The 12,062-nt window shown below is 39.9% G+C and overlaps 1 protein-coding gene across 1 annotated transcript in view; it reads left to right on the forward strand.

Annotated features, from left to right (window-relative positions):
- LOC110506270 (protein kinase C-binding protein NELL1) overlaps positions 1-12,062 on the forward strand; it is a 407,912-nt gene that overhangs the window by 103,693 nt on the left and 292,157 nt on the right. Inside the window, exon 4 of the mRNA XM_021585706.2 lies at positions 5,057-5,227. Within this exon, the coding sequence (XP_021441381.2) occupies positions 5,057-5,227 (171 nt within the window). The remainder of the gene's footprint in view (positions 1-5,056; positions 5,228-12,062) is intronic.

Raw genomic sequence — 12,062 nt, forward strand, 5'->3', positions numbered from 1 at the left:
ACATCAGGCAATGCAACTTGTGAATAACAACCTCAAATTTTCAGACTGTTTTTTAAGGGGCAGGGCAACTCTAACCAAAATCTCCAATCTTGTCTCATTGATTCGACTGCAGGTTAGTTGACTCCTCACTCCAATTCGCTTTTGGAGAAGTCATTAGCCTAGGGGATCACATACTTTTTCCAACCTACAGAATGTTTAAATTATGTATTCAATATAGACAAGAAAAATACAATGATTTGTGTGTTTTTAGTTTAAGCACAGTATGTTTGTCTATTGTTGTGACTTAGATGAAGATCAGATTTTATGTCAAATTTATGCAGAATTCCAAAGGGTTCACGTACTTTTTATTGCCACCGTATAACATATTAATCAGGGGGAATGGGAACCAGGTGCGTGTAATTTTATTTTACCTTTATTTCACTAGGCAAGTCAGTTAATAACAAATTCTTATTTTCAATGACGGCCTAGGAACAGTGGGTTAACTTCCTGATGATGGTCATTATGGCCAAACAGTTCTATTTTTGTTTCATCAGACCAGAGGACATTTCTCCAAAAAGTACGATCTTTGTCCCCATGTCCAGTTGCAAACCGTAGTTAGACTTTTTTATGGCGATTTTGGAGCAGTGGCTTCTTCTTTGCCTAGCGGCCTTTCAGGTTTCTGTCAACATAGGACTTGTTTTACTGTGGATATAGATACTTTTGTACCTGTTTCCTCCAGCATCTTCACAAGGTCCTTTGCTGTTTTTCTGAGATTGATTTGCACTTTTTGCAACAAAGTACTTTCATCTCTAGGAGACAGAACGTGTCTTTAGATTTTTTTTTATTTTTTTAGATTTTCCCATGATGTCAAAAAAAGAGGCACTGAGTTTGAAGGTAGGCCTTGAAATGCATCCACAGGTACACCTCCAATTGACTCAAATTATGTCAATTAGCCTATCAGAAGCTTATAACGCCATGACATAATTTTCTGGAATTTTCCAAGCTGTTTAAAGGCACAGTCAGCTCAGTGTATATGAACTTCTGACCAACTGGAATTGTGAAAGTTAATTATAAGTGAAATAATCTGTCTGTAAAGAATTGTTGGAAAAGTTACTTGTGTCATCCACAAAAGTAGATGTCCTAACCGACTTGCCAAAACCATAGTTTGTTAACAAGAAATTTGTGGAGTGGTTTAAAAACTAGTTTTAATGACTCCAACTGTATGTGTAGACCCCAGACAACTAAGCAAGCACTAAAAATAAGTTACTTTCCTATCCCAACAATAGATGACATCTTACCGGACCTGTCAAAGCAAGAGTATTCAAAGTGTGTGACGTCAAGAATGGTTTCTGGCATGATACAGTATATCATGCTGAAACACTCCACGCTTAGGATTGTTCAGCATGTTAACAACCATTTCAACATTAACATCTGTTACCCCCAATATCTCTTTTGTAGTCTCCACAACAACCTTCAACCTGTAATTTCTGCTTTCCACAACCCAAGTCCTACTGATAACCTTACAAATAAAAGCGGCCTTTGACGCCACACATTCATGAGCACAAGATTTCTGAACGGGCCTCGAAACCATGCCAGAACCATCTGAAGCACCAGCCCCGACAGTAGGTCCACTTACTACAGGTACATCCATGTAGGCTCCATCAGTCCGCACTGTAGTTCTACCAATCTGTTTTCCGTCCTCTGCATATGAAACATCCTGACTGATCCTATATCTCTGAGCCTCTCTAGCCTCTCTCTGTACCTGGCATCCACCAAATGCTACACTGTGTTCTCCCCCACAATTACAGCTCTTAACCTTCACATTCACCATAATCATGTGCCCCTCCACCCTTGGCACATCTTTTCTTTCTTTACACTGAGCAGCTACATGTCCCATTCTTTGGCTTTTAAAACACCACAGTGCATATGGGACAACTAAGGAATCTTATCTGTACTTTTCCAGGCAAGACTTTCTCAAACCTCAGAATCACTGATAAGCTTTCACTTCTTTGACCCTCTTTCCTACTGATCAACCTTTTGGTCTCAATCACTCTACCTCCCTTCAGATCATCTCTGGACATAGATATTGGGACTCCAGTGATGACTCCCCTCAATCTAGCATAAGCACCAGGGACATGGCTTTTAATCATTTTTCCATTAAGCTTTACATTTTCAGAATCTTTTCTTGCTGAGCCTGGCTACCACACAATATTAACAGTCTACCATTTCCAATGACCCAAGCTAATTTCACTTCTTTCTCTACGGCATTATTTAGTCAGATAGGGTGTAAGTGAAGCCCTGTGGTCTCATCAAACACTATCACCACTTTCCACTCCAACACATCATTACTCTTGCTTCCTAGCTTGGCCCTCTTTACTAGATGCTTCACTGCTTTCTGTATCATGATCTCTCTTCCTATGTCTTTCCACTACCAACGATTACGGCCAACCTGGTCGTTGGGCAGTTGATACAACTTAATTTGGTGTTCTTTTCTCCGGCTATTGTTCAAACAAAATGTTACGCAACAGCTTTTCGACATCTTAAAAGTAGGGTGAGTTGAAGAAAGTCAGTTGGAATCAGCTCTTTGGCTGATAATCATGACGTACATTTCATGCAATAATCTGTTCATGCTAAAAATTTGACGTTTAGAAAGTGTTTTTAGGTAAGATATAGTTTGTTGATTAAGGCGACATGGAAGTATATTAAGAAAGGACCTGAGAAGATCTCTAGGGTCAATTACCACCCTGCTTCCGCTCCTCGTTCTAGTATCTTTTCTCGTAGATCTCCCCCCAGAATTTAATCAAGTAGCTGCCGCGAGATTTCCATTCTGGGTTTCAGAGATAACATATTTTATGACATCATAGTCAGGTTGTATACTGGTTATCAAACCTGTCGCGGTGAAAAAAAAGTATTTTGTTGTTTTGAGCTCTCCTCAAACAATAGTATGGCATTTTTTGCAATAATAGCTACTGTAAATTGGACAGTGTAGTTATATTAACAATAATTTAAGCTTTCAGCCAATATAAGACAAAATCTGTGATCATGACACATGGCGCTACATGATTTACAATTGTCCCGTTGACGGGACTCCTATCTCTAAGAAGTAGTAAGTTTTGCTAGCGTCTGTGTAGCAACCAGATAAGCAAAAGATGATATCTTTCCCAAGACGTCTTGATAGCGAAAAATGCGTTTATACCTGGTTGTAATCTGGTTAATAAGGCATCACATCCCGTAATTAAGACATCACATCCCAAATTTAGCCCACTGGCCTTGTGTATGAATATACTCTATTCACAAACAGCTCATATTGTAAAGGGACAACAGAAACCTGGATTAGGGAGGTTCTGGTTTTGATTAATCCATTTATGAAAAGATTCCAGCCGCTAATGAAAATGTTGGTAGACTTGGATGCATGTGAATGTTCGTTGTAATGCCCAGCAACAAGGTTGGTGATCACTTAGAGGTGGCAGTTGCCTGGGTACAGAGTGGATGTGTTGATTTAATGGTGGCTCTTAAACATTGAAGAGTGGGTGTTGGTTGGTTGTCCACTGGCATGGGTTACGTCACGGTTTACATAGTTGCACCGGGTGTGATTTAATAAGAGGCAATGAAGGCTTTTGAAGCTGTCAACTGTCTGTCTGTACCTGTTTGTCTGTCTGTTTCTCTTGAACAGCTCCTGAACATTGCAGTGGGAACAGGTTCACCCAAATGGCACCCTCTTTCCTATTAAGCGTACTTCCTTTTGACCAGAGCCCATATGGCACAAATAGTGTGTTATATAGGGAATAAGGTTCCATTTGTGACGCAGTCACATGCTTTTAAGGGTTTTCAACTTCATTAATTCACGCCACATTTGAGTTAATGTCCCTTCATTTGATCCACAGCCCATTGAAACCATGGCCATATACATGATATTTCCGCATGTCACATGTCAGTGCTGTTTGGTAAAGTTATCACAAGCTGTTCTTAGTTTTTCGACGAACTGAGAATTGGGAGAGGGATAAATCCAGCTTCCCAGAACGGAGCCTTACTTGGTATTCTACAGAGTGGGTTGGTTGTACCCTCACTGGGCATGAATATGGATGGGACCTGGCTGGGCTGATGTGTGTGTGCGTGAGTTGGGACACTGTGTGTGTGTATATGTGCGTATGTGGTGTGTGTGCGTACATATGTGCATTTGCATGTGTGGTGGAGTCTGGGGGTTGGAAACAGGAAGCTGGGGGTTGTTTCGAGGGGCCAGTGTGCAGCAGTTTTTGAGGAAACAGAAATGTCACGGCTGGCTGGCTACGGTTCCCTGGGTGCTGGCTGTGGCTGCCTGGATCTTAATTTAGCGTGGCTGATCAGTGCCCGAGTGACAGTTTGGGAAGGGCAGGGGCTGTATGGGGGTAAGGAGATTTCTGGGCTTGGGTCATTACGCCCAATTGAAGGTTTATGGTGCCACTCCTCCCTGTGTGTGCAATGCTGGACAGGTTTAGAGACAGACATCTTTAGAGACACACTCCTACATCATTTTCCTCTGGGAGTTCACTCCCTCTTCTGCTTTACCTCTGCACCTCTCCTGCTGTCCTTTTTTAATTTTCTCCTCATTTTCTTCTTCAGACAGGCAGCAGACACTTCTCATCAGTTCTCTTCCGACCTTTTCTGTTTTCTTTGGTTCTCTTCTCTCCTGTTCTTTTCTCTTTTTTCATCATCTCTTGTCAGTCGAACCTTGAATGTTTTTTAGATTATTTGTATTATTATTTTGCTGTGTGCGTTATTATCTGGCTTGGTTTTCTCTTGCTTTTTGTGTTAAAGACTATTCACATGTTTTAATGCTGGCATTATGTTAACAAACAGCTCCAAGATGCCAATTACCCCTGACTGTAATGGTGTGGTTTGGTTAAATATATTATTGTTGCCTTTACAAATATATTGCATACAGTTGAATGTATGTATGTTGAATATTATCACACCACATTCCCCCATTGCATCACCTCATATCCCCAAGCTAAATCCTTCTCCATATTGCTCAGTGGCTTTAAGCGCTTCAATGATCTCTGAACTCTACCTATAACCTTTGCCCTCTCCTCCACTGCAGTTACTTTGAGCTGGAGAGCAGTGGCCTGTGGGAGGAGATCCGATACCACTACAGCTACAAAGGCAAGCCTCGCTCAGAGTCCTTCCCCTACCGACTAGCCGACGGCCAGTGGCACAAGATAGCCCTCTCCATCAGCGCTACACACCTATTGCTGCATGTTGACTGCAACAGGTAAAAGATACACACAGGAATAAACACATGTAGGTGCACGTACGCTTACACGCATATTGGGTAGCATACAACCTGCCCATCACCATGAGTGCTACAAGTAAATTCCATACTACCTACAAGTACAATCAGTAATACAGACTGAAAGTCAGGCAATGGAAGCATTAGCTTGAACCTCAAAAGAGGTGAAGAGGTGTTTTTATAACTGGCAACACTCATGTCACCTTTAGCCTAAAATGGCGTCATAGCTAGCAAGATATTATCAGAGGTGAAACCCCTGATACTGCTGTGAACTAACACTGTAGTAACTCACAGGTGGATGCACACACACGTACACTAATTCACTCGTGCACATGCAGTAAGTCACGCACATATACATATGCACACACAAGCACCACAGCTTCCACCACACACACACTCTCTCTCTCTCTCTCTCTCTCTCACGCACACACACACACACGTTGAGAGGCTGTGATATTCCCAGCCTTCTCCCATTGCCACGTTCCCTTTGAGCATTCAGCGAGTGTCACCAGTGTCTCCGAGAAGTGACACAACTGATAAGCTCTGTATGCTCATCAAGGTAAATATTTGTTAACACCTATTGTTACTCTGGTGACAGGCTGCAGACAGTATGGGATAAGAGGCAAGCTGTAGACTGTAGGTATCTGTATTTGTGTCACATATCTACACATGCACATACTTATGCACACAAATACGCACGCACACACAGAGAGAGAGTCTCAAAAGTCTCATTAAAGCTACAAAACTGTCAGTGTTCAACTTTAGCATATGATAACAATGCAAAAGAACAGATGAACCTTTATTGGACATAACATACTTTAAAAACACCAGGAAATAAGCTCCAATGGATTTTAATGTACAAACTATTTCCCCTAGTATTCCCACGCATGATAGAAAGGTTTGAAATGATTGTCTTTTAGTCAAACATTATATCAGTTTGGGATTTTTGCTGTCAATTTGCAGTCTACAAATAATTTGTAATTAAAAACTGGGTTCTTTGAGCCTGAATGTTGTTTGACTGACAGCCGTGGCTTATCAGACCGTATACCACGGGTATGCCAAAACATTTATTTTACTGTTCTAATTATGTTGGTAACCAGTTTAACCAGCAATAAGGAACCTCTGGGTTTTGTGGTACATGGTCAATATACCCCAGCATTCCGCGTTGCATCATGCATAAGAACAGCCCTTAGCTGTGGCATATTTGCCATGTACCACACCCCCTTGGGCCTTATTGCTTAATTATGTTCTGCCCCATGACCATCTGCTCAAGAAAATAATCGTCATGTGGCGATTACGTCTAGTTGATGATCCCTGATTTAGGGTGTATTTTTATGAAATTGTCAAGTTGATTTACAGCTTAAACCACCTACTTTAATCAGAAATTACTGCATTTGTATTGTATATTTCTATAGAATTACTGTTAAACTTTAATATAAAATAATGTAGCTATTTTATTTACAGTTAACTTAAAGTACTTTACCATCTGTAAAATTAGAATAATTTCCCTTAAAAAAAATTAAAAATGCAATAATTTGTTATAATTTAAATAAACCATTATTTTACAGGGTAAACAAACAATTAGATATTATTACTTTAATTGTACAAGAATTTGTTTATTATTATGAAGAAAAACAAATCTGTAAAATGACATGTATTTTTTACAGTGCAAGTAGCTGGCTTTACGGATTGCTGTATGACTACAGTGGTTCGTCCTTTAAAAGTTGCAGCGTACTGCAGCACAGCTTGCGTGTTGCCGCAGAATTCTGTAACGTGCCAGCCACTGGTACCATAAATGCTAGTTAGTGCTAGTTTGACCACCAGCGGGCATCTTTGAGAAGCATTTGATAGCCTTCAATAGTGGATGTACTAGCCAATTTAAAACCTTTTTTTGTAAGAACATAGTATATGGGTCTGATTGTAAGAAATTTTGCTTGATTAATATTATGGTGTTTCTATTCCAAGAAAAATTAAAAACCCTCTGGGTTCCTTGTACATCGTGACGTTCGGGAGTAGGTTAAAGTGCTGGGCTATTTAGTTAAAGAATCCCGATGTCGTGCGGGCACACGGGAGACCGGGGTTCAATTCCCCAAAGGCGAGGAAGGAATAGGCTGTCCTTGTAAATAAGAATTTATCAAGACCAGGCCCCATGCCTGTCTCAGAGCAAAGAGAAACGGTGCTAAAATAGTTGTAGGCTATTGCTTCTAACTTCAAAATGCTTCAATTACAGTCTCAAAGGCCAGTATCCCGGAGTCGTTTCTTCACTGGTGAAGTTGAGACTGATGTTTTGAGGGTACTCTTTAACTTCTTGACGCTACCCATCCCTTTAGCAGGATAATTGTCATCAACAACCGCTGTATAGTGCCACATTCACATAATATTCCTAAAAATATTTATATTCATGAAATCACAAGTAGAGTATTGCAAAACACAGCTTAGCCTTTTGTTAATCCACCTGTCGTCTCAGATTTTGAAAATATGTTTTACAGCGAAAGCAATCCAAGCATTTGTGTAAGTTTATCGATCGCTCAACAAAACATTAAGTACACTTAGCATCAAGTAGCTCGGTCACGAAAATCAGAAAAGCAATCAAATGAATTGTTTAACTTTGATGATCTTCGGATGTTTTCACTCACGAGAATTCCAGTTACACATTAAATGTTCCTTTTATTCCATAAAGATTATTTGTATATCCAAAATACTATCAGTAGGAGAGGGGAAAACAATAGCTGTCCAAACTCTGTTGCACGATCAAAACTCATGTGACCACCTGACGCGATGTTATCTTTCTGGCTCTTTTTTTCAAAATAAAAGCCTGAAACTATGTCTGAAGACTGTTGACACCCTGAGGAAGCGATAGAAAAAGGAATCTGGTTGATATCCATTTAAATGGAGCAAAGGGAGGCTATGGAACATGGAGTTTTCAAAATAGAAGCCACTTCCTGGTTTGATTTTTCTCAGGGTTTCACCTGCAATATCAGTTCTGTTATACTCACAGACAATATTTTGACAGTTTTGGAAACTTTAGAGTGTTTTCTATCCTAATCTGTCAATTATATGCATATTCTATTATATGGTCCTGAGAAATAGGCCGTTTACTTTGGGAACGTTATTTTTCCAAACATAAAAATAGTGCCCCTTAACTTCAAGAGGGAAGCTGCCAGTTGAGGACTTGTGAGGCGTCTGACGAGTTATTTGTTTCTGGCTATTTTGAGCCTGTAAACAAACCCACAAATGCTGATGCTCCCGATACTAGACTAACTAGACTAGAGAAGGACAGATTTATTTCTTCTTTAATCACCCCCACAGTTTTCAGCTGTGCTAACATAATTGCAAAAGGCTTTTCTAATGACCAATTAGCCTTTTAAAATTATAAACTTGGATTAGCTAACACAACATGCCATTGGAACACAGGAGTGATGGTTGCTGATAATGGGCCTCTGGTCGCCTATGTAGATACTTCATAAAAAATCTGCCGTTTCCAGCTACAATAGTCATTTACATCATTAACATTACTCTATTGCTGATCAATTTGATGTTATTTTAAGGCACAAAAAATGTTTCCTTTCAAAAACAATGACGTTTCTATGTGACCCCAAACTTTTGAACGGTGATGTATATAACACAGGACTGTAACCCAAACAAAGAGTGAGGTGTTAAATCTATAACAAATACACGGGACGAGACCCGTAATAACAAGTGCACACTAACATGATAACACGCAAGCCGATACAACAGAGCACAGGTACTCACAAGACCAAAGGACATGGAACAATAATCAACTAGGACAATGGGGAACAGAGGGCTCATACTAATCAGGGGGAATGGGAACCAGGTGTGCGTAAATAGACAAGACAGTCCGGGGTTGGTGGTAATGATCCAGTTCGGTGATGCTTAGAAGACCGGTGACATAGACCTCCGGAACTGGACAACGGAATGAGCAGCAGTATCGGGGGAATCCGTAACAGAAGCATACAGTAAATCATAATATCAGTACAAAATCTTGAATTCCCAGTTTATGCTACAAATCCAACTTTATAAAGGGTTTTAAAAATAGTTTCTATTTGACTCAAATTTCCATGACGTAGAATAAGGTATTGTTGGCAGAATAGAGGGATGCAATTCAACACATGATTAATATAGATAATTCACCAATACATTTCTTGGTAGTCCAAGGAATATTAGGTTGTAAAGCACAGCTGGCCTGGTATATTGATTGCTGCCTCCAGCCCTTCGTTTCAGTTTCAATTACTCAAAATCTTGCACAAAAACACACAAATGCCAGTCATAACGTGGCTAATAGGCTAGCTTATCTATTTTTATAGATATTTATTTAGCTAACTAAAAACACAGAGCTTAACTAGCTATCTGCTGGGAGGATGTTTTTCAGTGACTACAGCTAGAGATGCAGGTGTCATTTGATTAGCTACCAAGAAATGTGAATCACTTTGCTAGCCAGCCATGCTGAATTTGTACGACTGTTATCCACAGTTAGCATATCTCTTAGTTGTCAATCACATGCAATTGGCCTTGATCAAATGGGAGGGAAGGCAAGTTCTCATTCAGTTGTCAAAACATGGGTTGGGAATTTTTTTTGTCATTTGTATTTATTATGGATCCCTATTAGCTTCTGCAAAGGCAACAGTTACTCTTCCTGAGGTCCAGCAAGATTAAGGCAGTGATATTACATTACACAACATATTACACAACTCATTAAGGCTGTGCCCTCCAGCCACTGCTCTACTACCATATATCTACAACACAACATCCATCTGTACGTGTGTGTACACTGAGTATACAAAACATGAAGAACACGTGCTCTTTCTATGACATAGACTGACCAGGTGAAGCTATGATCCCTTATTGATGTCACTTGTTAAATCAACTTCAATCAGTGTAGGTGATTGGGTGCCCAGATCCTCAAAAAGTTCTACAGCTACACCATCGAGAGCATCCTGCCTGACTGGTGGCATAACCGCCTGGAACGGCGACTGCTCGGCATCTGACCCTAAGGTGCTATAGAGGGTAGTGCGTACGGCCCAGTACATCACTGGGGCCAAGCTACCTGCCATCCAGGACCAATATAATGGGTGGTGTCAGAGGATGGCCCAAAAAATGGTCAGAGACTTGTGTTTCTTTTTATTATTAACTTAACTCTTCTTGAACTGCACTGTTGGTTATGGGCTTGTAAGTGAGCATTTCATGGTATTGGTGTTGTATTCGGCGCATATGTCAAAAAATGTTTGATTTGATTGGCTAGCAACACAGACGTCTCTACATTATTAATCCATATATATCTGATCTATGAATCATAGTTTTCTCAATTGAGATGCGGAATCATCCTTTTTTTTTGTTTGGTATCACTTTACTTACAGTGGTGTTATGTAGCATTCAGAAAGCATTATAACAAAGCCTTTATACGCATGACATAAGGAGTCTTAACTAATGGGTTAGTAGGACAACATCTCTAGCTTTAAGATTTAAGTACACCAGATATATCCAGACGATTGAGGTTTGAGTATGTGAAATTAACCTCTTAAATGTAATGGCAAAATGTAGATTTACGCCTAAATAGACATGCCCAAAACTAACTGCTAGTCTAGTCATGTGTAATTGCATGATTCTGACATGCAAAAACGTGGTATATTTTCGTAAAGAAGACATCTGGGAGATTATGAGGAAATGATCAAGCAGATAGATGAGTTACATAGTTCAGAAAACACAAGATCAAGCACACACAAATATAGCCAATACCCAGAATGAAAAATCCCAAAAATATATATTTTTATTTTATTTGGAAAGGTATAAGTGGATTATTGATGGCTAGTGCTGGAAACACATCAGATGGCTTCCAAAACATCTGAAAAAATGGGATTGATAGACCTACATTAACAACTAGAAATGGGCAGATGTTTTAGTTGGTGGTGTAATGTTTGTTCATGGGACGTTTCCAAGTGTCCCTAAACCTCTGTCCATGTCTGTAAATGAGAAAAATAGTACACATTTTCAATCCGTAAATGCTATTTTTTTCAGTATAAAAACACAATTTCCACCATATCAATCTCCCTTAAACATTGTGGTGGTGTTATGGGGTTTCCAGGGTACATTCAAGTTTCCTTTCAACCCCTCCAAAGTCCTAATGTGGTAATTGCAATGTTTTTGCACAGCGGATGTGCCTAAAAGTTATTGTTCACTATAAAAACTACATTTCTACAACACCAACCTCTCTCAAACATTGTGGTGGTGTCGGGGGACATACAGGGGATATGGATGCCTACAGCACGTTTGCAGGCAACATTATATTGTTGATATAAGATATAGTCACTCTGTGGACATTCGATGTTGCCATTAAGTCATCCATCATCAGATAACATTGGCAATAGGCTAGATTTGTTCCTGCTACCCTAAGGATTAATTTGATACCCCCCCATGTAGGGATAGCTCAAACACAGACCAAATCGAAGCTCACCTTGTAAGATGTTTGCTGTTTTGTGAAAACATTGTGTAAAATAAACATTTTGACTCTCGGTGCTGGTTATCAAAAATGATAGGTCACAGTCAGACAAAATAAGATATCCTCATGATCCGTGTTTTTTTTCGTTCATGCTTCACAACGCTAACCGGAATGTTGGTAGCAGCCATCTTGAAATGAGGTCATCGGCTCGGCCTGCCCTTATGAATTTGTATGCCCATATATGGTAGTGAGTCATACCAAAGATTAAGGCACCGATCAATAGCCAAGATACTCAGCTTTCCGCAGATAGGGGTTACCTTTTGCAGATAGGGGTTACCGTTCTCATACCAGACTGAATTGAAT

This window comes from Oncorhynchus mykiss, chromosome 26 (genome assembly GCF_013265735.2).
Source record: "Oncorhynchus mykiss isolate Arlee chromosome 26, USDA_OmykA_1.1, whole genome shotgun sequence".
NCBI lineage: Eukaryota > Metazoa > Chordata > Actinopteri > Salmoniformes > Salmonidae > Oncorhynchus > Oncorhynchus mykiss.